Source organism: Amblyomma mixtum, chromosome 2, assembly GCF_055824585.1.
Source record: "Amblyomma mixtum isolate Tamu chromosome 2, ASM5582458v1, whole genome shotgun sequence".
NCBI lineage: Eukaryota > Metazoa > Arthropoda > Arachnida > Ixodida > Ixodidae > Amblyomma > Amblyomma mixtum.
Window position 1 is genome coordinate 90060594 of NC_143013.1, and position 27787 is coordinate 90088380.

The 27787-nt window shown below is 45.7% G+C and overlaps 1 protein-coding gene across 1 annotated transcript in view; it reads left to right on the top strand.

Moving 5' to 3' along the window:
* Positions 1-8762: 8762 nt before the first annotated feature.
* The window catches only part of LOC149360102 (uncharacterized), a 28612-nt gene continuing 9587 nt past the window's right edge, over positions 8763-27787 (top strand). The window contains exons 1-6 of the mRNA XM_089567786.1: positions 8763-8894; positions 9679-9982; positions 17978-18195; positions 21481-21783; positions 24401-24694; positions 26944-27251. Of these exons, the coding sequence (XP_089423912.1) occupies positions 8763-8894; positions 9679-9982; positions 17978-18195; positions 21481-21783; positions 24401-24694; positions 26944-27251 (1559 nt within the window). The remainder of the gene's footprint in view (positions 8895-9678; positions 9983-17977; positions 18196-21480; positions 21784-24400; positions 24695-26943; positions 27252-27787) is intronic.

Sequence of the window (27787 nt, forward strand, 5' to 3'; positions counted from 1 at the left end):
AATTGCCGCTTTGAATCAGCGCCCACCTTTTTTTTCTCCAGCAGGAAAAGAGAAAGCGACAAAGCACTGGCGCCAACTTCTGAATGCCAACTTTCACAGCGAAATGTCTAGCGCAAAGGCATGCACAGAATGGTGAGAACTTTATTTTTCAGCTTTAATAAACTGGATTTACCGAACGTTGACTATCTCTTCAATCACCGTGGCGGAGTGTTGTGTGGCCCGACTCATGTTGCGTTCATTACGACATTGGTCGTCTATCGTTTGGGCAAGATGAGTACCAGAAGCGCTTATTCTTCCACTGCAGCAGTTTTCTGGCCGCGTGTAATATTCCCGTGCCGGGTGCCTTTGTCTTGGCCAGTTGCAGGCGTACGAGAAAAAGCGGAATTCCTGGTCCCAGCGAACTTTGTCCATGTTGTCTCGGAATTAATCACCCATGGACTATCGGGAAGAGTGATTTCGTGTGGTTTTCAAGTAAGATTTCCGTCTGCCCCGTTACATGCATGCCAAGCGGCATCGATAATCTGCTTACTTTAAAAAAGTGTATTCGGTCTCCTGCGTTCAGCGCATTTCGCAAAACTGTGCAAGCCGTCTTTGCACGGAATATTATATTTCATAGCGAAAAAAAAAAAATTGCTCACAGCTGTTCAATAGGGAGGAGCTGCTACCACCTGTGCCATACTTTGCTGGAACAAAAAGGCAAACAACCAGCTCGCAATAGACATATAATTTTGACAGGAAATATAAAAAATAGATTGATTTGTATTAAATACTATATTTATATCTTTTTGTGACTTTTAATATGTATTTGAGGGTGTGACACGGCAAATTGGGATTAGAAATTAGCAATACGGTGGGAAAAAATTGTTAAATTCAATTCAACATTTTGGTATTAGTGTGGGGATTTATATTAAGAGTCATTTAGAAATAATACTTTCAACATATGTTGCGAGTACCTTCTCGCACACTGCGCGCCACTAAGATCAATGTGTTATTTTATTTCTTGTCTTTTTTCTGCAATGGTGGTACTTACACTCATGATCACATCATGCACCTCTTTGCAGCTGCGATGTACAACCACGTCATCGTGCAAGAGCTTGGCGAGGAATTTGTTTCAAGGCACTGCAAAAGTTCTCTTACAAGAGGAGTGCAACGATTAGTGCCGATATGACTCATCGATTCAGCGGCTCCGGCCCAGTGCATTTCGCGATGTACTGGCACCGTAGATGCAATAAATTTCGTTCTTTGAATCCGTTCTTTCTTTTTTGTATGTCTGCTGACTGCTTATATGTAAAATGTTACACATACAAGCTCCGGCTGGTGGAAAACAAGCGGTATATGTCTGCATTGTTGCTGGCCAGCAAGAGGTGTGGTACAAAACTAGGTGGGACCCCCGATCGCATACAATTTCCCACTGGCCTTGCAATTGATATGCCACCTATAAAAGTTAGATCAAGGGTGGAAAAGTGGGCACAAGTCGGAGCGAACCTGGGGCTATTATTGATACTGGCGGAATGTGGGCATACTATTGGCGCGAATTTCGGGCCATTATTGACAGATCGACTGAATGTGGGCATACTATTGGCGTGAGATTGGATGAATATGGGCATAGTATTGGCACGAATGTCGGGCCATAATTAATAGATTGGCTGAACATGGGCATAGTCTTGGCACGAACGTTGGCCATTTGTGGATAGACTGGCTGAATGTTTGGTCAATGCTGGTAGCTAGACTGGCTGAGTATAGGCACAATCTTGGCATGAATGAAGGGCCATTGTTGGAAAAAGTCTCGGATTGCTCAAATGCCAGTGTAGGACCATTATTCATGCCAATTTCCGCCACTCTTTTGCCACTGTTGGACCAATCAATTTGTGCTGCTTGGGGCCTATCATTAGTAGTTGCGACTATGTTTCACCACCAGACGGCATCACTAATCGGAGGCATCCATTTTGTGGTTACCAGTGAACTTTCCTCCTGCGCATGTGACTAGTCCAGAGGGTAACCTCGACTGGGAACGTCCAGGGTACCGCTGGACGGCGAGGTTGTGGCGGGAGGGTGTGGCAGTGTGGCAGTGGGTGGCGAACAGGCACCACCCTGAAACACCGTCTCCTATACAGGATGGAAGTCTAGCAGCCCGCGCGATGTGGTTGGGCCTCACCGCAGTCGGCGGCCGTCAAAGGCTGACCCAGTTCGCTGTTCACCTGCGGCCTGCTTTCCAACCTTCTACCAAGTAAATGATGGTTCTTCGAGATGCTGCCTGCTCGCAGCGCACTGCCACAAGTCACCAGGAATCTCCAGAGAACTCGCACCCTCCTTCCACAATTATCATGTAGTCCGGCGCTGCTCTTGCTGGTCACTATCCATGCTGCCCGCTCGGCTACTGACATACACTGAAATAAAGCGTCAGGCGCTCCACAATGAATGCTTCTGACTTGTGCAGCGGCCTGGTGGTCAGAAGCAGGCCCGACTAATTATGCGAAGCTCAACGAACGACACGCCAAACTATGCGGTGCGGGAGATTCAAAAGGGCAAATCAGTATGCATTTTGTAAGATCAAAACAACAACACGAATTGCTGAACTGAACGTGCGGTCTGGTAGTTTTCGGTGTAAAGTTTTCGATATAAAAGCCCGTGCTTTGCCGGTTTTTCTTCGAAGTGAAGCAAGCCCTTATCAACGGCTGCTGCTGCGTTAGCGTCATTCCCGCCGATATCTTTCACGCAGAGCACTGCTCAAACTTGGTTCATGGATTCTGCCTTGTGAAACGACATTGGCATTCATGGCTATTTGCGATAGCGTACAAGGCACGTGATGTGGGGTGTCACGCTGAAAATGAACGCGCAATACTCCTTCCGAACATGCGTTGCAAGACGGCTCGCTATTTTTTTTTTAACTTTTTGATTTAGGGGAGAAAAGATAGTTTGGTAAAACACTAAAAATAAAAACTGTTACCTTATTAAAAAGATTTTGTGGGCCTTCAAACTGACGTCCTATGGCCGAAGAGGAAGGCTCCCTAATAGGATGGTCAGTGGCTTCGGCTATGTGCTAGTTTGGTCTTAATCCAGTGGAAGGAACTTCCGATCTTGCAGGAAACCGCAAATAGCGTGACGAAAAGGTTGTGAAAGTAGATATTGTCTTTATCACATAGCTTTGATATGAATGAAGACAACGCTCATTGAAACCAGAAAAGGCATACGTTTTGGAGCGAAAGCTGTCCTCCATTCGCACAAAGCTGAAGGTTATGCGAGTATTATATTTGACCTTCAAACCAAAAGGAGCGGAGGCTTGGCTTTGACGTCATGCCACGTGACTGGCCATGCCTCGCCAAAGCTGCGCGCGTTGAGCCGACGTTGCTCGCTCACCTATCGAATCATGTGGCTGCGTATACAGAGCGGATGGCACTCGCGAAACTGCCGGAAATCGTGTGACGCGCCATTCACTATATACAAGTATGTGGCGTGTGCTTACCTTAAAAAAGATTTCTTTCGTCTAACTAGGGTCAGCTAGGTTGAACCACAGGTAATTTTTTGTATGTTGTCGATAAATATAAATTTAATAGTGTAATATTTTTTTTGCCTCAAGGACACCTTAGAAAGGGTCATCGGATGCGTGCTTTTTTTTTGTTTTTAATAAGCTATCATTGTTATAAATAATGACCACAAAATGTATTTTTCTTTGATCACATTCAATCAATATTCCCCTTTGCTTTCCTCGGTTTCATTGGATTTTGGGTCTTTGCATATGTGTGGAGGAACCAGCACCTCACTTGCTTAAATTTTTTTGCTCCATAAATATTTCGGTGATATGGCTTATAGTTTCCAGGTGCTAAAACTAAGATTTTTCTTCAGTTACATTCATTTAGCTCTCGATTTGGCAGCCTGCGGTAATAAGGTGATGCGGGATAGACACATGATTTGTTATTTTATTATAATTTTTAAGTCAAACAGTGAACTGATGCGGGCCCAAGTAACCAGTGGTTACGCTGACGTATAATCATAGAACAGCGCTAGAAAATCTTGAGCTGTGAAGTCTCCGTTCTCAGGTGCACAAGTCTGAAACGCACAGCTGTCTTTCGCTGTTAGAAGACTTCGGTTACAGGCGTCTGCCTTTGACGTAGGTGAGGCCGTCGATGACCAGGTTTGCAGCCACTTCAGAGTACGTCCCCTTCTTCCGCGGCCTTCGGTAGACTTGCACCTTGCGGAAGCCTTGAGCACAAGAAGAGTACAGAACATGTAACCGCCGACTCAAGCGGTGGAAAAAAATGACGGACTGCACAAGGTCTGCGCAGGCGTCATGAAGGCTTCATCGACTGCATAAATTATTTCAAATCTTCTGCAGACAATTAGGTCAGAAGCAAACATGCTAATAGGAGTGATGGTTAAAGTAACTTTGCAAATACGATGCGAAAGGATCGCACTGACAGAAAATGTTAATACAAAATTTAGGGGTCAAGTAATTACTTGAGACGTTCCAAATGCGACAGTACTGCAGTCTCAAGTTCACTCTGTTTGTATGCTATGCTTCTTTTCTGTTATGGTTTCTCGCCGCATCCGCTGAACGTGTGGAGCTGCCGATACTCAATCTTCAGTGACATGCGTCCGTGCTAGCCCTGTATGCTTGAGGGGGTCTTCATTTGCAGCATATATACGCGGCATTTATTCTGGCTCCATTCTAATCTGATATGCGGAGCTGACAGACACGTCCGCACACAAAGCGCACCTGCAAACTGATGCCGAGCCAGCCACCGCGCTCGGCTATATCACATGGCCTTGCATATCTGCCAAATTCTACCTGCCCGCGCATCTTCCATTGCACCTGCCAACTCGGCCTTGTCACATGGTTTCATGACGTGGCCCAATCAGCGCTCGGCCATGTTGTGTGATCCCATGACATCACACGCCATGTCGGCCGATCAGCGCATTTTGTGATAGACGGCGTCGGACACCACCAGTCACCGCCGGTATTTTTTCTCCGATGAGGCTTTGATTACATATAGGCGGTGCCGGCTGCTCCGCTTGACGAAATTTGTATTAGTTATGGATCCGAAGGTGTTGCGCGTGTGGCAGCATCGACAGGCACGCAGCAATAATGACAAATGGGTGTTTCATTCCTTCTAGACGTGAACTGGGTTGAGAAGTAGATTATTACCGTCTTCTTCCATGTCCCTCAGGTTGAATGGCGCCCGCCGTCCTGCGTATAGATGAAGCAGTTGTAACCGTTCAGAATCTATTACTGAGCACACCAAAAATCGCTGACAGGCATTTCGCAATCTAGTGGTTCCTGAAGGCACCAAACATTCATATAGGTATGTATCTTTCATGACATACTTCGCAGTGAGAAGGCTTAAGTGAGAACGGCCTCTTCAGTAGCTTGAGAAGGTGAGAAAATTCAGAAAGCAAGAAACCTGGTGCGTCCAAAGGAGAGAACCAAAAAGTAGCTAAAAAGAAAAAGCAAATGGACGCGAACATTAAATGGAGCTTGCTACAGAGGGTTCCTTAGAATTGAGGGTGGAGGAACACACGCCTGGTAACTTGTGCATGCTAGAAAGAAGTGACAGAATGACAGGTGCCGCTGCACCAGCGGCATCTTTTGCTTCTGACACACTATAAGGTCAACGAAGTTGACCCCAGTGAGAATCCGTCGTGAGAACCCCTCTACCTCCGAACACAAATTGAAATCTAAGCGTTTTGTGACCAACCGCCGCCTCTTTACTGGCATCAGCAAGCCTTTCTATTGAGCTGCCGTGGATATGCATTGCAGTCCGATCGCAACGAAGCAAGCTCTTGCCCACGCACGAGACAGGCATACCGAACAGCGCTGCTACTGCGATGCAGAACCTTCACGATACCTCGTTCAAGGTGGTCCAAATTCGTGCCATCGTAGATCTCCGCTGCACTGTGAGCACCCAGCGCCGTGAGCAGCAGCAGAGAAGCGAGCGTCAAGGCGAGCATGTTTGGCACACAGACACCCTTAACAGACCTGTGGCGATGGCGATTGCGATGTGATGCTCTGTTCATTGCGTGCCTGGCGGGGCAATTGTTCACAATGGGTGAAGCGGATATGACAAATGTGGGATTATGAAAACAAGGCTAAATTTCGGTTATACTGGCTGGTCATTTTTCATTGCAGAAGCAACGAACAGATGGTGGCATGGAAGACTCGCAAAACGAAGAAAAATACAAGCGAAACTTTGTTAACACGTCAAACATTTGGGGTGACGTGAGGAATCCGCACTAATGGGGGGGGAAAACTAACGATGCATGGCCTCGCGTATGTGGATGCTGTAAGAACTAACAGCCGTTCCCGACGGACACGAAAGAAGGGAACTGTACATGGAACAGTGAAGGAAGATATTTATCGCAGATCCCCAGCCTCTCAGCCTTTTCTTTTACCTGTGGCAGTACAAGCTCAGGGGCCAGAATCGCACAACTTTCTGCTTCCTCCCAACTGCAAGAAATAGGCGTCGCTCGATCTGTGTGTGCTGCTCGCTTTCAGGGGGTGGTATCACAATGAATAATTACATGATGACAGAAGGACGGGGACCAGCGGTATCGAAATCGCCCTTTTATTTTAGAGGCCCTACGTACCGAAGAGGCTGGAGCGTGCTAACGCAAATGCGTGAAGCTCCCAAGGGTGCAACCTCTGTACTGTTCAAAAATTACCATTGCCTTGGTCTTTGTTCCATCGCTTCAGCTATATGTTTTTCTTTAGTTTTCTCTTACGAGGGGAGCTCCAAACCCGTACGAACCGGATTAAACCACTTCAAAACGGAATGGTATGCTGCGTCGGAATGAGCAATTAGCAACCACCTTAAGCAAAGCCACGGATCGAAGAGCCACCATTTGAGCTAGCGAGTCTAGCCCAACCAGGTATGTCAAGCTCGTCGTGAACTCCACTTTCCGACTGTGTGGTGCCAAAGGGCAGCACACAATAGTTCATGCACCACCTTTAAATTATTTTAAGCTATAAGATTAGACTACACATTCTGTGATTTCGTGTCCAATAGTCATAAAAGTTCCTAATAGGTCGAGGGAGCGATGATGTCAAAAGGTCTCGTTACCTGGAGACGTCATCACAACCTGCCCGCCGTGAAAGATGACAAGTAACCAACTAAATTAAATTCAGGTGGCACGTCGCCATCATGACACCTTACAAAATCAATTCCGCGCCCTGCGTTATAACAAAAGTCATGATTGCTCTCGAGACTTATGACGTCACTGAGTCTCGCCCCTTCCCATGCAATCGACGAGGGGCAAGACAAGCAGGTTGGAACCCGCAGGGTGAAAGGTTTAGACGGCATCTGTGCCACCAACATGGACGAGGAAACAGAAGAGACGTGTGAAGGGGAACTGGGCGAACATATACTTGCAGCATGATACGACACCGCATTAAAAATACGATGACAGTTACCGCATTGTGTGCGTGGCGCAAGAACCGACCCATACACAGATAGGTGTAGCATGACCATTGCTTCTAATGCTGTCGCATCCCACCCTTAAGGTGACTAAAGCGTCCCCGTAATTTTTTAATAATATCCACGGAGCATCAACCACTCTGCGGTTGGTTGAAAATAAACTCTGTCTCATAAATTCTGAGCATGAAATACTAATTTCCGATATTCTACAGCTGACCTTCAAGAAGGGCAGTAATGTACGGTACTGTACCACATCGGTCTGCAAAACGTTTGCGAACCCTAATACTTGTTATTTTGGTATTTACTTGCTTAGCTTATGGAAAACTCGCATAATGAGACGACATTGTTACTTTTTTTTTCAAACAAATCCCATTTCAATCCAATGATTATTCATCTTAGAAATGCACTTCTCCAGACGAACTCGAGAACACAGTATTCCTCCCTCCTGGTGGCGTTCTCAGGCTTATTGCCTCCCTTTTGGTGCTGTATTGCCTCCACGTTTTTAGACGCTTTGCCACCGCTTGCTAAAGGACTTGTGAATATTACTTGTACACGGAACAGTATTTCACTGTAAGAAATACTAGGCATGTTCACACACGCAAAAAAATACTGTGGCGCAATGAAACGGCGCCCGGATTTGGGCAGGTAGTTCGCAGGTTCGATTCTTAGTCTTTTTATGCGTTAGGGTATGTGTTTTATAACCTGCAGTAAGACACTGGTCATCTTTTGTTCGCAATGTAAAAGAAAAAATCTATTGGTTTCTTTTTATGCGTTAGGGTAGGTGTTTTATAATCTGCAGTGAGACACTGGTCATCTTTTGTTCGCAATGTAAAAGAAAAAATCTATTGGTTTTCGCACACTTGTTAGACTTTTCGAGCTTTATGCAGGTTAGTTCTTGCAGTGCTTGAATGCCAGAGGCCTGCAGAAAGAGGAGGAGGAAGAGGAAAAGGAAAAGCAGGGAGGTTAACCGAAAACCGGTTTGCTATCCTGCACGCAAAATTTTATGTTCCAAGGCTAGCGGCTGCATTTGGTATGGTCAGCAAATCCGCAGGCTGGACTGAACACAAACCAACCCCAAAGTCGCAAACGCGAAACTCAAATTAAGCCTGAACATTTTAGTTTGAGACACAGAGTCATTTGCCACAAATTGCATATTACAACGTTTATGAGAGCCTAAATGGCGCCTCAGATGGTTTTCCGTTTCGCATCTGTGCTAGCGCTTGTTCTTTTTCAGCGTACTCGCGTGGCTGGAACGCGAATGCAAGCTGGTCATCAGAAGAAGTCGAAGAAGACACCTGGGCCTCTGGCTGCGTCGGACGATCCTGCAAGCTTTGGGATCCTAGATTTTCCGGTATGCCTGGAAAAAGCGTGACAGCTGTGGGCTCTGGATCTCGGAACCCTGTTTCCCCCACGGGCAAGCCCCCACCCGAAGGCAACCGAGGTGGCAACAGGAGGACAAGGAAAAGGCATGAGAAGCGGCTGGCGGTGAGACCAACGTTTCATTCTCTACAGAAAACTTTTTTTTTTAAGGCTGAGGTCTGAGGGGCGTTCAGCTAGATAGGGGGAGGTCAGGGAATGGAACATCGGCCGCCGCGGCGACTTTCGATGGGGGCCAAATACAAGAAGACGCCGTTTTTCTGGGCGTGTCAGCACTTCTCCACGGAGGTCGAAGTTTATCCGGAACACACACTAAGGTGACACTCCCTTTCTTTGACTCCTTATTCGTACCTTGCCGAACGATGTTTTTCAGGTGTACACCAAACTTGGTGAAGAAATTGAGCCCCTCCTTTCGCCACACGACAGTATGGCAAAGAAAAAAAAAATTCGCTGTTTTTTGCCCTCCGCGTTCGTCAGATTGGCGCACCGTTATATATCAGGTACAGCCACGGACAAATCTGCTGGATGGGGAGTCACGCAGAATTTATTTCTTCGTTGCCTTGCTAGCCACCAAGTCGGATTGGTTCTAGCGGGTGGGCTACGCACTTACGCTCATGGCTCTTTGCTCTTCCTTGAGCTTTGCGTGACCGCCCGAGAACTAAACTTTTTCTGCGAAGCCGCAGCCCCACAACTTTTTTGTCCTGCACTGCACATCATGGGTATATACTTTAACCAACCTGCAGTTCTTGTTTAACTCTAGTCTCATTTGATTTTCGGGTCGTTCGGCTTCGTATGGGCAAGCGAAAGTGGACCAGCACCGATCCATATGAGTATTGCAGAGGCAGTGCTGTGGCCACTGCGTTCGCGCTTCTAACCGCTGCACTTCCACCAGGTGCGACCCCAGTCTCCGACCAGCCGAGAAGGGTCGCTGCTTGCCATCGACGAACGCGTGATCAACCAGCAGCCCACTCGCCGGCGCCGCAGCCCCATGTCCGGCACCAGGAGTGGTTCTCCACGAATCACCAGCCCTCGGCTGACGTCTCCGCGCCCCGAGCAGCTGCTCAGCTCCGGAGCCCCGATTTGGAGCGAGCCCACCCGGCAAGACGGGAAGGGGAGCGACGCAACCTTGAGTCCGCATTTGCCCTACCAGCGGAGTCTCCAGAAAGAACAGGCCGGCGGCAGTTCCTCGCAGCTGGGTGAGCCAGTCGCAGCCCGTCTCTGTATGATATGATATGATATGATATGATATGATATGACATGATATGATATGATATATGATATATGATATATGATATATGATATATGATATATGATATATGATATATGATATATGATATATGATATGATTTATTTCCGTCCAAGCGGTAGGGGCTCGAACAAGAGTGAAAAATAGTTCACTTGACGAGGTTCAAGCCCCTCTTTACAAGGCATACAACGGTTGCGCAACGTATTGACATATGTAGTGATTAATTTTCCGGACACACTTTACACAAAAAAAATAAATGTGCAAAGCCACTGCACGAACTGAAGCAAAATAACAAAATAAGAATATTGCATTTTCATGTCGGAAGATAGCATAAGCACAATACATATATGAAGAGCAGAAAAAAATACATCATCATTATACAATTCTTATTGAAGGTACCATCTCTATTATGACGAAAAAAAAGTCTTCAACATTGACATGCTAATATCTTCTAAATTGGTGTTATGACTGTGCAGATAGTTAAGTAACGATGGAAGGGAATACTCTAACATTTGACGGCTAAAATTTGTACGCAAAAAAGGAACCTTCCAAATTTCTGGAGACCGAGACGTCAGCCTGCTTTCTCTTAATTTTATTTATTTATTTTATTTATTTAGTACATACTGCTAGCCTCAAGCCGAGGCTGTTGCAGGATTGGGGCATATTATACAAAGGGAGAAAACAACAGTAAGAAAAGTACACTTAAATTATTGTTATACAGTTCTAGTTGGCACAGTGGAACAAAGAAAAAAAAGCTACAGTCAGAGATCATAAGTCACAAAAAAAAAAAACAAATTGCAGGAGGGCAAAAGTAACGAACCGACAACTTTCTGCAGCCAGGCCACAGTTGACAGCTTTGAAATAAAACTTTCCAGGGACGGGCACTTGACCACGTCATCAGGTAAGGCATTCCATTCACGGACCGCATGGGGGAAAAATGAGTACTTAAAAGTGTTGCTGTGTGCCCGGAATTCGATTAAATGCTTGGAGTGTTGTGTTCTAGTGCTGCGGTGAGCTGAGCGGGAGATGTAACTCTCACTGTTGACCTTAAAGGCTCCAGACAAGAGAAGATACATATATTTGATGCGCGTATGCTTGGCGCGACTACTAATAGTGCTGAGACCAGCCTGGGTGAGAAGTTCGGATGGTGACTCGTGGCGGCGATATTTGTTACAGATGAACCTAACTGCCTTGCGTTGTATGTTTTCTAATTTGGTAATTAAATTATTTGTGTGTGGGAACCAGCATATTATGCTGTATTCTAAAATTGGTCCCACGAGGGATGTATAAGCAAGCAATTTTGTGTCGGGTGAGGCGAAATTGATGGAGCGCCTTAATGAGCAAAGAGCGGAAAATGCTTTGAATGTTACGTATGCTATATGCTTGTCCCATTTTAAGTCTGACGAAATGATTATGCCAAGGTACTTATATTTATCGACAAATGTTACTATGTTATCTCCAATTTCATACGGGAAAGTGAGTGTTCTTTTTTTCCTTGACACGGTCATCCCAACTGTTTTTTCTAGATTTAGTGTCATATGCCATTCCTGGCACCACTTTGATATTACTTCGAGATCGGCGTTTAATGTGATCTGGTCTTCTTTACTGTTAATGTTTTTATATATTATGCAATCATCCGCAAACATGCGAAGAGTAGCGTCAATACCATTTGTTATGTCGTTTATATATATTAGAAATAGAATCGGCGCTAATACCGTGCCTTGCGGGACCCCTGAAGTAACTTTTACGCACTCGGATGAACATCCTTCAAACTGAACAAACTGTTTGCGGTCAGAAAGATATGCTGTTATCCAGGCAGTAGTCGTATTAGTACCGAGAACGTTTTCGATTTTGTAGATGAGTTTGGGATGGGACACGCGATCAAAAGCCTTTGAAAAGTCGAGGAAAAGCATATCGATTTGTCCGCGCATGTCAATTGTCGATGCCAAGTCATGTATGGTTTCCAATAGCTGCGTTGTTGTGGACAGACCCTTTCTGAAGCCATGCTGGTTATTGTTCAGTAATTCATTCTGTTCACAATAGGTTACAATGTGTTTAAGTATAATATGCTCTAGGATTTTGCATACTGTACAGGTAAGGGAAATTGGGCGGTAGTTTGCAGGGTTATTAACGTCTCCAGTTTTATGAATTGGAATTACTTTTGCAACTTTCCATTCACTGGGTACATCGCCAGTATCCAAGGATTTATTGTAGAGAAGGAGAAGATATTTGGACATCCACTCTGCGTACCTTTTCAGGAACTGGTTGGGGATATTGTCGGGGCCACTAGATTTCTTTCCATCAATGTTTAACAGTAAAGACAGTATGCCTGGTTCAGTTATCAACAATTCGCCTAAATGACTGTTGCCATTTTGCCGGCTTGAAAATTGAGGCCTTATGCTATTATCCACTGTAAAAATGGATTTAAAGTAATGAGAGAACCTGTTCGCTTTTTGTAACGATTCTATTTCAGGTGTGTCACTCTGTCTGGGCTTGCGTGGGTTTAGGTAGCGCCAGAACTTACTAGGAGCTGATCGTATAAAGTTGTTTAAAGTGACGTTTACGTATTTATACTTAGCAGTTTTAACAGCACTTTTTAGGGCTCGTGATAGTTCATGCATTTTGTTATTGTAGGCAATTGCTGGGTGCTTGTTTTTAGATTTCCTCAATCGCGATATTTTGCGCTTCAGGTGAATAATTGGTCGGGTGATCCACGGGTTTGTTTTTCGAACTTTTTTAGTTTTTTGGGCACATAGAGCGACAAGCATTGTTCTATTGTAAGCTTAAGCCGGTTCCATGGGTCGTTTACAGTAACTGAGACGTCGGCAGAGAGGATCGAAAATTCTGTATACTCATAGGCTACATGATCTAGAATAGACGCATCGTCGGTACCTTTCCAATCGTAAATCAAGGATTGTGTTTCTTTCGGTTTGCGACACGTAGAGAGTTTGATAGAGCATATAGTTGCTTTGTGGTCACTGATGCCCTCAGCAATTTCCCATAAAATATTTTCTGAGGGAATAGCGTCACTTTTGAACGTCAGGTCAAGGATGCTGCTACTAGTCGAAGTAACCCGTGTTGGTTCAGTTATGATTTGGCTCAACGGAAAATTAAACATCAAAGCAAGAAGTGCATCAGCGCTATTCCTATCTGCGGGCCCACAGTCAAGCGTTTCCCAAGATATGCCAGGCAAATTGAAGTCGCCAGTTAGGATAGTCTTTTTAAATGCCGGCACGTGGTGTTGCATATACTGCACAAGCAGGTTTAGAGTGTCTGCGCTTGCGTCGGGTGGACGGTATAAAGTGCCAACGAAGAATGCGGCTTAGTCCGGCGCTACTTTCCACCAAAGTGCCTCTATACCATCAACGGCAGGCAGCAGTGTACACGATAGGTTATCTTTGACTAGAATTACAACACCTCCGCCACGTGTAGGCCTGTCTTTGCGTAGTACTATGTAGCCCGGGGGGAAGATATGATTGTTGGGAATGCATGAAGACAACCAGGTTTCCGTGAGCGTAATCACATCGGGTTCGTGTTCTATAACGAAGGCCTCCAAGTCCTTTGTTAACTATACTGCGAGCATTTATATTTGCTATTGTCTCAAGTTGTACCGTTCTTGAAACTGGCTGACGGACTTTTTTGTTATGGCTACTTTGTCAGTTTTACTATCATCCCAGACAAAAACTTCGCCGTTCACCTTGATCTTGTCATACAATAATGAAACTTTTTCTTTGTTATCTCGATTTGTCTTGCAGCTATCCCACAACTTTTTCCGTATGCTCCTCACCCTCAACGAGAAATCTTCACTGACCGATATCGAGGAATCTTTTCCGGCAGTTCGATAAGATCTTGGTTTTGTCTCTGTAGTCAAGGAGTTTGAATATTACGGGTCGAGTCTTGTCTTCTTTCTTTGCGCCTATGCGATGGATTCTTTCTACGCCTGAGATGGTCACACGGAGTTTAGTATTTATTACATCTTCTATCACTTGCTTTTCCAGGCTGTCTATTGATTCATCCTCGTCCTCCTTTACGCCATAAACAATTAGGTTCGATCGCCTACTTCTGTTTTCGAGGTCATCGACCTGGCGTGCAAGGTCACACAATGAGCGCTCGATAAGTGATAGTTTTTCCTCGACATCGGACGTCCTTTTTTCAAGTTGCGGGAGGGTGTCAAGTTTCGCTTGAATAGCAGCCAACGACTCATTGATTTCTTTGGTGTCATTTCTGATGGAATTAACATCTTGCGCCAGACCACCAAAAACACGTCATCACAACGGTAACACTGACCGAAACGTTTGCTCACCTGTAGCAAAAAAAACGAAAGGGTTCGTGATCCACATGCCAGTAGCGGTGCCACCGTGCTCAATGGCTGGTTCGGGCGCACTCCTTGCTTTCAAAGGGCTTGCTGTCGATGATGTTGCGGATGCCGGAGTGTCACCAAGTGGGCCGAGAGCGATGCGATTCAGTTGAACGGGCGGTGGGTCAAGGCACTGATAATGCGTGCTGACGGCATTGCAGGTAGCACTCGACTCGTTCGGCAGAAACGGAGCGCTTTCGGCTGTGCAGTTGACGCTACATAGGTTGTTCCCAGGATTCAGCAGGCAGACAGGGAGAGCCTGTAGCAAAAAAACGAAAGGGTTCGTGATCCACATGCCAGTAGCGGTGCCACCGTGCCCAATCAATTTTAAGTTTGCTATGGATGGAATAAGAGCCTCCTCGCTATGAGGATCTTGCTTATATCTTCTGGCCAAGGTGAAATAATAAAGGATATGTATGGAAAGTATTTGGAATTTCGTGAAAAGGCTTCTGGTGTGTGTATTTGCCTCCACACCTGCGATTAGTCGAACGGCTTTCTTTTGTAGAATTTGAATTTGATTTAAGTTTGTAAATGTAGTGTTCGCCCCAAACAAGAAAACAGTAGTTCACATAAGACATAAATAACGCATTAAACAAATGAAGTTTAACAGCAGGAGGTAAGAAATTTTTGAATTTAGCTAGTATACCTACGATCCTTGAAATTCGAGAAACGACGTTACTTACATGCACATCCCAGAGCATATGTTTATGAAAATATACACCAAGAGTTTTAACTGTATCGACAAGTTCTATTGCTGTGTGACCAATAGATAAATTGATACTTTTTGTAAAGGTAGACTGTCTTGGGGTGAAAATTACTGCCTTTGTTTTTTTCCTATTTAGTTGTAATGAATTTAACGTGCTCCAAAAACTTAAGTCCTTGAGAGTTCTGTTCATGTCTCTTTCTAGGCAATCATAACTTTGACTACGAAACAACAAGGTTGCATCATCTGCATATGTGATAAACTTGGCATCCGAGGTGATATTTATGATATCATTAATGTAAAAATTAAATAGTAAAGGTCCTAGGATGCTTCTTTGAGGTACACCTATCGAAACTCTTTTATAGGTCGATAAATGTTTGCCTATTGCTACACATTGGTTTCGATTTTGCAAATATGATGTCATTAATGATAATGAGATTCCCCGTATGCCATATAATTCCAATTTCTTTAATAGTGAATATATGCTTATTTGAGCATATTCAGGAATTGTAGTGAACTCGTTTTTCCTTTGATCGTGTTTCTAAAGAGCGCGCCCGCAAGGACCCCTGTTCGCGCGCGTGTCTGCATCAAGAGCCACGCATATGACTCGCTTTCGTCACCTGGCATTAGGTGCCCTGCGTAAGATTAGAAGTATGTGATGAAGAATTTCATCGGTTTCACATAGATGTTCTGTTACACGTTAGTAATGCTTTGTGACCGGCTGGTGTGCATACGCACACCGGCCGGCTCTTAACCTTGACAAGCTTGTAAAGCGCTTTTTGCAGTAAGTTTCAGTACACGATGTCTCTTTTCTTTCAGTGTTCCCCCGGCACCGTGCTTTCATTTTGTTATTTTATCGTAATTTTTTGCTTATTTTTCAACCGCTGTAATGCTGATTGTGCTCTTCTTTGCGCATGCTCAGCGCTTGATGGTGGTGATCGGCTCCTATATATTAGACGTGGTGGCTTTTCGAAAAATAAAGTTGCAAGTTAGCGCCCGTCCTGTCCACTTCTGTGTCGTCCGTGTCCTTTTTGCGCTATGTTTTCTGAGAACTGTTACCAACTAGCCCAAACCAAGCTACTGTTGCATACGCAAGTAAACTGCAACAGCGCACAAGGCGCCTAATCAGACGCCGGTAGAAGGTATGTACTGTACGTAGTAAATCCCGGGCTTCTCAGATTTGTCAAAAGCTCTACTCTACCTACTAATAACATTTTTAATTATGAAGGATTGGAACTATATTTTATGTATTGTGATGAAATTTTTCAATGACTTCTTTTCTTCGATCCATGCCAGGTGCACTATATTTTAATGTCTTCGTTGATGAATCAGAACGGCTGTTTCATCTCTGCCTGCATACAGCACGGACATCATGCACCGCACCTCTTGTTTTGTTCAAAGATTGAGCCTCTCAGGAATATGCGCTTGGCGTCCTAAGAAAAGCTCGCCAATTCACCGCGTCATTGGTGTTGAGCCATGCTTCGAAGGCACACAGAAACTCATAGGTGGGCAGAGTCTAGTGACAAAGAGCATCGCTGCTGTCGGAGAATGTATGCACCCACTCTGCCTGCTTCCGGCACCTAGCACTTTTTGTAGCGAAAGCTACACCAGGCTGGCAGAAGCGCATTTCACGGAGCATGCCATAGGCCGCTACTGCGCATGCGCCATTACCATGGCGACCAGTACCATGGCAACCATGGTGCCGCAGCCGCTGTGCTGCACTGCGCATGCGAGGAGCCGCGCCGCGCAGCTGGGATATAAGCCGAAGCGATGCGCTCGCTCCTCAGACGCGCACCATGGGAGAAGGAGAGCGGCCGCGCTCGTCACGACAGCAGTAGTACAGGCTGCGTGAACTTGAGTCTTCCGATCCAGGAGTCGTCACATGGTACAAGGCCGGCCGACAGGGTGAAAACCAGGCGAGAAGGGCTAAGCGGGCGGCCGAGACGCCCGAAAAACGAGAGGAAATGTCAATAGACGAAACTGCTTTCGCTGCGTATATTCTGGCCTAGCTGAACTAAGCCATTGCCATTTTTAAGGTGAAATCCTTTAATGGCTCATACTGTCGTCCGTTAACAAAGCGTTTCACACGCGTTTCATTAGGGAGCTAATAAACATAGAAAACCAATGGTTGCCTCAGATAAAGGAGGAAAAAAATGAACCTAGAAGCCAAGTTTGATGACTGTAGATTAATTGGTTAATTAATTATAGGCGAAAATGTCGAAATTGCGTCGAAATAGCGCGGACGGGAATGGTGTGACGTCACATCCACCGGAAGTCGTCACGGCATAGTCAAAATTGTCACAGAATGGTCGGAAAAACGTCGAATTTGTGTCAAATTAGATGGAAAAATGTGTAATTAAGCGCAATTAACACTTAAGATCCCCTAAAGATTATAGTTTGTTTATCGATATAGTCACGGGAAGGGTGTGATGTCACATCCACCGGAAGTCGTCACGGCATAGTGTCCTCGGCTGCCTCTCAAAACTTCAGTTGCCATTGTGTCCTCGCATTTTTTTACATATCTCACAACGTAATCCTTAACCTAAGCGGAAGCCTTTTCAATAGCCTCCACGTTTCGTCCAGAGTCACTGCGTGAAGTCACTTTACTACAGCTGCTTAGTCCCGGAGGCTCAACGTATTGAACAGCCCTCTTACTTTCGGCCAGGCATAGAAACCCTGAAGAGTTGTAAGCGGCGTTACCGAGTGTAAACACAAACGAGCCGGAAAGCCAACGGAAAGTTCTTTCGATAGTGGAGCTTGCTATGTTGCGTTCTAGGACGCACGTAACCGGAATCGCTGGGTCTAATTTCACAAGAAATGCAGGGAGCCGCCATCCGTTACGTTCCAGTAACTTATGATATTATACCTGGCGCATCCGTGCGCAGGTACCTACGACGAGGAACTCGCGCTCGCTAAAAAGGCAGCACGGCTGGTAGGCACCGTGGCAGTCGTGTCGGCTGCCCTCGCAATGGCCGTGTTCCTCATCTGGCGGAGTTCTTTCATCTGGAGGACGGAGGCACAGGAGGACGACCTCGCGCGACATTTTTGCGCATCGCAGGATTGCGAGAAGGCCATGTCGAGGATACTCAGCTCGCAACTCAGAGTAAGTTCTGCCACTTTTAAGAGTAAATATTTATAGGTAACGGAAGCGAAGGAGGAATGGATATTTTTCCTGCTTTTTCTGGAAAAGTAAAACGGGGGCAAGCCATGCCATCCACGGCATGCAGAACTGACCTAGTTAAAAATACCAACCACCTTCTCCACTTAGCAGGCCTCAGTACTAACACTCGCCTATTTCACAGCAGACGTCCTGAACCCTGGTATGTTGAAACATGTCGTACTACATATAGCCCACAAACTAGTAAAAACACATTTACACGTACTTTGATCGTAGTTAATGCTATTAATGTGGACAGTGCTGAAATTTCGAGCAAAACCCTTTTAGAACTGATCTCCATCCAGTAATCCACTAATTACATTGAAACTTCTCCATCACTGATGATTCTTTTTCGTGTGTGTGTGTGTGTACATATGTATCTCTATCTTTTTTTTTCATTATTTAGCTATCCAACACACACTTGACTTGCTTGGATCTTTGTACTACTTATTTTCCATCATTGCTGTCTGCTGCCACGCACTGTAGGGGTCGATGGACTCGTCAAGCTGCTCTCGCAGCTTTTATCTTTGGCCCTCCCCAAGCGCCACGAGGAAGATAAACGCAATTAAATTCATTTCAGTAGGAGATAGAATTAAGAGGGGCCGTCTTGAAGTTCATAGAAACATCGCTATGATTACTGAGCAAACTTCAGCAATAAAAAACCCGGAACAGTGAATAAATTTGGGCACTGCTGAAACCACAAAGAAAAGCAAACAGCAATACAAAAGTGAAATTTTTATAATGATTCTAATGGGTTTAACGTCCTAAAGCGACTCAAGCTATGACCGATGCCGTACAGTAGCAGGTTGCGGATAATTTCGTCCACCTGTGGTTCTTTAACCTGGAGAATAATTTAAAGTGAGTAAGTTAGGGAACTGATCGCCAGACTGAGGTCTGCTGATGTTGACGTCTCTCGTCACAAACACATAAAAAATGGTTTGCGTCTTCGAGTAGCGTTGAAAATGATGAAGGCGGATGTGTTGAAAACAATGGAGAAGTTTGTGCTCCCGTGGGGCATCTCCGCAAACTAAGAATTTAAAATTAAAATAAGAATGTTCCCAGATTTTATGAACCGAAAACGAAACACATCGGTACAGGAAAGAAACTTAACTGCGGCTTTCAACTAGGAGCATATTTTAAAGACGCAGTTTCTTCAAGACAAGCTACATTGCCGGGCAAGGAGGCGGCCCTGCCTTCTCATTGAATTGCAAAACATGTGTCGCAGAGGCAGGTTTTGGTTCCACAGCTGATGTTTCTCTGAGGCTCCGACAGCAAACTGGAACAGAGCTGACGGTGAGCCGCTCCCACAGTATGAAAAATGGTTGAAAATATTTTTTTCCGGCGCTGTCAACAATGGCGTGCCTCAATTTGATCATGGGTGTGTTTCTACGTGCAAATCTAGTAGGTTTGGTGATGAATGTTTTCATGCGTGCCAATCTAATAGGCGTTAACCAGAGCCGTTCTCCGTGTAAACCAAATTGACTTCAGCTTTTCTTTTCACCTCCGAACTAAAAATAGAATTCTGAAGAAGGAAAGAAAGGAGAACGCTCAGCGCATGCTTGGTGCGGTGATCGTAGCGGGAAGTTTTTAACACGATTGCATTGATGCTCCAGTTCTGCCCAAAATCTGGCGTCGTCGCCGTCGGCGGAGTTGTGAACATAAAGTCCTCAGAAAAGCAAGCTAGGCGCGTCATCACAATCTGCCCACCAGATTTATTTATTTATTTATTTCGTTACAATCAGGGCCGTTGAGGCGTTACAGATAGGAGTGGTAAGTATATTTATACAAAATCAAATACAATTAGGAGAGTTGTTAACATAGGTGATTAAGAAGAGCAGGTTTAAAAGCTTCCGGTTCAGAGATGGAGACGATGCTGGCGGGCAGGTGGTTCCAGTCTGAGCTGGTCTTGGGCAGGAAAGAATAAAAATACTGGTCAGTTCTGCAACTTGGAACACTCACTTTGAGTCGGTGATCAATACGAAATTATACATAACTTGGAGCAGTGGAAACACTTCGTTTTAGCGATTGATTTGTGTAATATATTTTTTGGAAAGTGAAAAGTCTAGAAAGATGACGCCGCAGTGAAAGATCTGGAAGGTCTAGAGTTCTCTTCATGAGTGTGGCGCTAGACGAACGCGAGTAGTTAGACAAAATAAAACAGGCTGAACTATTCTGAATTGATTCTAAAGTGTTAATTAATGAATTAATGTTACCAGATTATGAGAAATCTGCCTACCAGATTATGAGAAAACTAACCGTGGCAAAGTGGCAGTTGAAAAAAATGATTGTCGCTGGAGGCTGCTTGGAAAGGACAAACTGTGTCGCACAGGTCCCACCGACGGCGGCACTTGCCATCGCAGGTTAGTGGCGCATCGCTGAACCGCTGCGCCACTGTGACAGGAGTGGTATGAGGACTTCCAGCATTGAGGAAGGAAAACTCAGGAGGCGCCCTCGCTATACGAGCTGCACGCCAAAAAGTATTCCGGAAGTGACGCGCTTCCGCAAGGATTTCTGGGAGACTTTGGCCGACGGCGCAGCCAAAAGTAACGCGGAGCGCAGCGGTGTCGTCTGCTACAATGCCTGCTGCGCATGCGCAAGCTCGCCGAGTCGGCGGCTAAGCAGGGAGGGCAGCAAGGGTAGCGGCTTCAAAAAATGTGACGTAACTTACTCTCCTGAGTTCTTTCCTTCCTCCATTACTCCCAGCGATCTATGAATCTAAAGAAAAGAATGGCTAATTCCGCACGTACAGGCATTAGCCGCCGCGGTGGCTCAGTGGCTATGGTGCTCGGCTGCTGGCCCGAAAGACGCGGGTTCGATCCCGGCCGCGGCGGTTGAATTTCTTTGGAGGAGAAATTCGAGGCCCGTGTACTGTGCGATGTCAGTGCACGTTAAAGAACCCCAGGTGGTCGACACTTCCGGAGCCCTCCACTACGGCCTCTCTCATAGCCTCATTCGCTTTGGACGTTAAACCCCATAAACCAAACTAAACCTACACAGGCATTACTCGCTATCGCTACTGACGCTATCCCGTCATTCTCTTCAGCCTGTATTAAACTTTCTCTCTAATTTTTTCACTCACGTAGTTCTGATCGGAACTTCCGGCATCATTGTTCCATGATTCTGCGAGTTTTTGCAATGATAGGCTGCATTTTACCGGTCCTTCATTAGCAGGCGAATTCGTTCCAGTTAACTCACGTTTCGGATTTTTTTGTTACCGTGTGACTGCTGCAGTCGGCTGACCCGTGCTCCGACTTCTACGAGTACGCGTGTGGTCGCTGGACGCCACTGGACTCGGAGGCCCGCGCCACGGACTACGTGAACGAGCTGTACCGGAACTACTCCAACCGTCTCTTTCGACTGATGGAAGGAGAGGAGGATGGCGCGCTGCGCTGGACCAGCCAGAGCATTCGTAACTTCTACCAGAGCTGCTACGCCTTCATGATTGGCTCCAACTCTTCGTTCTTCTCCGACACTCTCACGCAACTGAACCTAGAGTTTGGATTCTGGGAACACGTCGACTCTCTCGAAGCCTTGGTTAGTTTATTTTAAGAACTAATACTTTACCTTGCAGCAGCCGCATAGCAGTTGAAATGCGTTTCTATGTGTCGTGGGGACCATACTCCAAACAGAAATGAGTAAAAAGGAAGAGAAGTAGAGGACACGTGATTCCCTTTTTCCTCCCATGTGAGTGTATAATAAAGTGCAGTTGGCTACGAATTTTCTACAGGATACGTAGTTTAGCAGAGTCTCCTAATGAGGACATTTTTGTGGGTTGCTCGGAGGTATAAAGAAAAAAATAATAAGGTTTAAAGAAAAAAAAACGCGCTGTGCGAAGGATCGTCTGTAGCGGGGTTACACAATCGTTTTCAAAAAGTAATCTTATTTTTAAATGCACTTCTTTTGTTAGCGCAAAGAAGTGCATTAACTAAATTTTTATAGCTTACCTTGGTACAGAAGTGAAAATGTGGACGTTGCAGAGGATTTTCGGAAATTCAGTTGTTTTGTTCAATGTAACATCGCATATTTTCTTTATCTGCACATACTGCAGCCCAACGTATGTATGAGCCACATGGAGGGTTGGTAACCTCGTAAAACTTTCTAAGATGAATTCGCGCCACCTCTCCCAATTGTTCACCTTAATTTGGTAACGAGGATAATTATTTTATTATTCTTGTGATCGCGCTTATTTCTGCTCTCATAGTTTGGCTATACAGCCGATCCCACTTATTGCGACGGCAGATACAAACTCACGCTCTTCTATTACAAACTTTTGCGGTGTTATCGTCAAAATATGCTTTACGACCATGGCAATTCGTCTCAGATACGGCGAACATCTCTTGTCGTAAAAATGTGTTACAGTGAACGAGCAGGCGTCGTAAATTTGCTCTAGAAGTTGGAAAACTCGCAATCCCAGCAAGCACGGAGATCAAGAGGCGTCTCACAGGCCCTCCGACACTGCCCCGCGAAAAAAAAACAAAACAAAAAAGGCGGCCTTAAAGCTGTCGGTAACAGCCGGTCAAGCACTCGCCTATCACCTACAATGTCGGTCCTTGCCAGCATGTGCCCAAACTGGTCAAGGCATCCGAAGGGGACGCAGAAGTACCGGGGAGTACGCTTCTATAATTTTCGAGTGGCCTAGGGCTCCGTTTATGATATTATCCCGCATGCACAATCCCATGTACGATGTTTAAATCACCACTTTTTTCAAAGCGGTACCGAGCCCACCAAGCATCCCCGATTGTCATAAATCCACAATAGAGCGCGTCGTCCGAGGCCTCTATGCAAGTGGGTTGACTTTACAACCACTCCCCAACAACAAAGGAATCTGATTAATCCGGCCGACCTGCCGACACCTGCCGTGGATGCTTGACCAACGATTAGTTATATTCCGTCCCTAAAGAGAGACTTTTCGCAGCAAGGGTCTCGGCAAGGAGATCATGACCGCCCTGGAGACCCTAGTAAGCGCAGCGGTAGTTTCCGCTTTCAAGTAGCCGCGCAGAATGCAGTTTTCACAAAAAAAAGGCCACATACCACGTATACGTACTTTGTAACTTTAAGGGGGATCGACTTACTACGAAGATTTGATATAACAAACAGACCCGCTTGACCATCAGGTTTGTTATGAGTGGGCTCGACTCCAGATGCCACTTTGTTTTCTGGCTTTAAATATTTTCATGCCCGCGCTTCCACGTGTCTTTCATGTATGCCTTTCTTCTCGCATTAGGTAGTGTTCACGATCTGGCGTGCCAAGGAGGAAAGCCACATGTTTTTGACGGTAGTCTCAAGCCCAAATGATGGCTATCAAAAGAGTGGTGTCTGGAGGAGAATTATATTTAGCTGAAAGTGTAATGCGCAACAGCTCTTCCGTACTGTGTGAGAGGTCATGTCGTCTGAATAAGGCAATGCTTCCCATACGACCTAGTTTGAAACATATTTTGAATCGATGTTTTGTCGAGGTTCTTGTCTGTGATCGAAGAAGCTGGCAGGTGTTGGCAGACGGATATCATAAGTAGAACAAAGGACGGCATGCTTAACCATCTTACACTGAATTAGTGACACGCTTAATCATTCCGGCTTTCCTCCGGCTGGCCAGTAGCTTCTTCAGTGACCAAAACTTCTGGCTGATGATGGCACGTGTAACCGGAAAGAAATGAAAAGGTGGTTGTTCCACACTAAACAAACACGTTCCACTTAATCCTGGTAAAACTGAAGCTAAAGAACCTTGTATTCCTCATAAAACAACCTGACCGATCTCTAAACGGATGTAGTTGCAAATACAATATGCGGAACAAAGATCTAAGCTGAACCAGTGAAATCTACGTTAGTCGAGAATAAGAGAGAACAGAGTGTATCATCAGCGTTAAATGAATAAGTTAACAAAACAACTGAAACGCGAGCACATAAAATCAAACACAATTTCGCCTGCGGGGAAAATACAGGCGTTCTTTCCTAAACTTCCAAACAGGTATCTATACGCCTCTGATGCCAAAATAAACCGCCGTAGTACTTTGCCATCCTCATGTATTATCTTCCAATTGTGCAGCCTAGGCTTCACTTCTCTTCTTTGTGTTTTATTCGGCGCTGATATTCACTTTAGTAAGCGTATCTAATAATTAATTTCTTGCTAACACACGACGTCCTCCTTGCACAGGTCGATTTCGTCATCAAACTGTGTATGCACACGGGCCTTCCGTCGTTCGTGAACGTGACCACGCGAAACGCCATACTACAGATAGACGTCGGCACTACGCTGGCCGCATCGCTCGCGCCTTTTGACGTGACGGTGACCGAGGCCGTTTCCTACATCTGCCGCAAGCTCAAGCCCACGTTCAACTACTCCGAGGCGCAGTTGGTGGCTCTGGACGCCCACATGGAGGGCTATCGGAAACAGTTCGACCGTGCAACCCCTTTCTTTGCTTCGAAATTCAAGAACAACAGCCCAGAGGTTGAGTCTCGCCAAATCAGCGCGCCTGCCGTCCTATATTAGCTTAAATTTAACATTGCTCAGTCATTTACCGTTTCACACGTTGATATCTGGTAATACAACCATTAGACACTTTCTTTACTTCATTGTAGATGAATTACGAAATCTCCCCTTGACGCGGTAAATCTGTTATTTCTGGTTCACTTTTGGCTTCCCTTTGCGTTGTCGAGTGTGCTATAAGTATGAACTGGTGATCTTTTTTATAGCTATCCTTCATTTATTGCCTTTTCAGGGAGCCCTTAAGGTATTCAAGTAATATATTTAAAAGCAAACAAGGCCTGGAGTCGCAACGCATGCAACAGTGTGCTTGTTTCCTAGCTCACCCTGCCCCGACTCATTTCATTACAACTTCTTCTCCCTTTCGGCCTATGCCCCGCGATCCTTTCTACAGAATCTTTTGGCAACAGTATGCCTGTATAAACAGCGTTTTCTGTTCAATAACAGAGTGGGCGCGTTGCAGGGAAGGGAGAGCAGAAAGTTGGGCTCAGAACTGGAGGACGAGTCCTCGTGTTCTGCGCAAATTTTTTCCAGTTTGCAGGGAAGGGTACCCACTCCCCTTCCCTCTGCTCCTTAAAATTAGCTCATATTCTGGGTAATGTTGTAGATTACGTACTGTGGCGCAAATTTGGCTAATATAAGCGCTTTCCTCTGCATCGCTTTGATGTGCTTTGTGCAAAGATGAAGATAGTCGATCACACTTGTCTAGAGGGGTCCGACGGGTACTCGACCTCCTTGCGCGGCTCCTGGGGACAGTCGATAGGTTCTAAATAGCCGGGTCGAAAGAGCCACGTGTGCTGATGTTGCGGCATTCACGGCCCACCGAGACACGGGTCTGTGTGATTTTCGTGCGGAGAGCCCCGCCTCTGTATCCTTTCCGCAGGTGTGCACAAATGTTACCGTTAAATATGTGTGCACGTCGGTATTAACAAATAGTATCTCGCAATTTACACTGGCCTTTGAAATGCGGATTAACAGTCTCTTTATAAATCTAGACTCGGTTCTCGACAAAACAGCGCTGTCATTGTTCCGCAGGTGCTCCAGTACATCACTCAAACTTTTTATTGCAAAGCTCTATGTGTATTCCTGGCACCCGAAAATTTATGGTTGCTCTTACCGGCTCTTACCCAGTTATCGTGCGAGCATGCACGTAACAGCTCCCCTAAGTTACAGTTTTACAGCGAAGCTCTAAGAAAATTGTCTGAATGTGCCGACGAACCACTTACACAACGGAGCAAACTCCATGGTACCAACCGCTCCGATCCTGCTTAGACTATATTTCACGGCGCTGCCGCAGCGTGGTGTCAATTTCCGTAAAATTGCCAGGATATCAGGGGATGTAGTTAACTGGGTGCTGCACTTGTAATTTGATATGAGCTGTTTTTTTCTGTTGTTGCTAAGCGACAGCACTATGTCCGAGTGACCTGGCCTTCTGCATTAAAATACCGTGCAAGCTAGCCAATACGCTTCTCCGGCGTTTGCCGACTGCCAGTGCCCTTCAAAGCAATCCACCTGGACATGGAAACGAACAGCAAGTGCCTTGACCGGACCTGTATTCATGATCGTGTCAGTAACAGCGCGAAGACTGGACGAACAGATAAATGCAAAATAAAAGCGTTGACAGTCATTTGCCATTTTCAATCCGGAAAGACACGAAAATATATATTGTATCCCCATAACAAACAACACAAACAGGTTCAAGGTGCACAGCATGATAAGGCAAAGTGAAAGGCATGTGCCCTGCTCATATAAGAATAAGGTTGAAGCTGCTCAACTGCTAAAAACAAGAAAACAAGGGTAAACAGGCAGTAAACAAACAACAGTAAAAGAACGGTTATATCTCGGTTCTGTGCATAACGTGACTGTAATGGGCATGAAATGCAATTTCTCTCGGAAGAATTGTTAAACACAGTCCGCTGGCACAACTTTAACCTTTCTTTTTGATACTTCCTAAATTTCCGCGCATTCCGGCTGAAATATCTCTTAATGAGGAGGCTGTAATTAAGCAAGGGAGCATATTATTGGCAGCTGGCGCGGCGAATAACAACTCGAACCATACTATTGCCAGCGCAATCGTGAAGAAACAAACCGAACTCACCTGACTACACGTGAAGCGCTTCACTGCTCGTGTTTAACTCGTCATTTGCTTGCTCTAGTACTCAGTCCTCGAGATCATGAACTGACCACCTCGCTCAAATGCTTTTTTCCCGCAGCTGGACCTTTTGTACAAGCAAGCCATGAGCCACTCGCAAGGTGCGGAGCTCAAAGTAATGGAGGGAACCATCCTGGTCCGTGGCATGGAACTCCTCAACAAAATGTACTACGCACTCGCCGGTGAGTCGCCCAGCGTAGCAGCCGTCTACAGCTACATGGTGGCAGCGTCCGAAATGCTCGGCTACGAATTCCAGCGTCAGCAGCCGGATCCGTCGCACGAAAACACCAGCAGTCGCTGCCTGCAAGCTGTGCTCGACCACTACGGCAGCGGCTTCATTCACTGGGCTGCCCAGTCCCTGCAGTCCAGGTGGGGCTCCAACTTCAGAACCACTTTCAGAATAGGTTTATTTTAATGAAAAAGAAAATGGTGGACAAATTTATACAGAAGGGGGTCCCGTAGTCTTGGGATTTCTTGGGACACTTTTGAAGCATTGTAAGACCACCACCGCGCCTTGTCCGCATTTATGCACAGCTTGAAAGAGGTAAGCCTCCATCGTGTGAATATAGTTGGCGTTCGAGTCTGGTCACCCTTATGGTATATCGACACTCCAACTTTGTTTGCACAAGCGGAAATGCTGACCGCCGGCGCGCGTGGCGTGGTGCGAACCTTGTGACGTCATCACAATCCGCCCACCGTGGAAGGCACCCTGCCTACCAGATTGTGAGCAAACTGTCCACTTTGTCACGCGGCAGTTGAAATAATGATTGATTGAGAGACGTTGCTCGGTAAGAGCAACCTGGGTCGCACAAACGCCTGCGGTGACATTGTTAAAAACATGCACCTGCCGGGGCAGTGGCGCAATGATTCTCCGCTGCATTTCTGCACCGGGAGTGTTCGAAGGA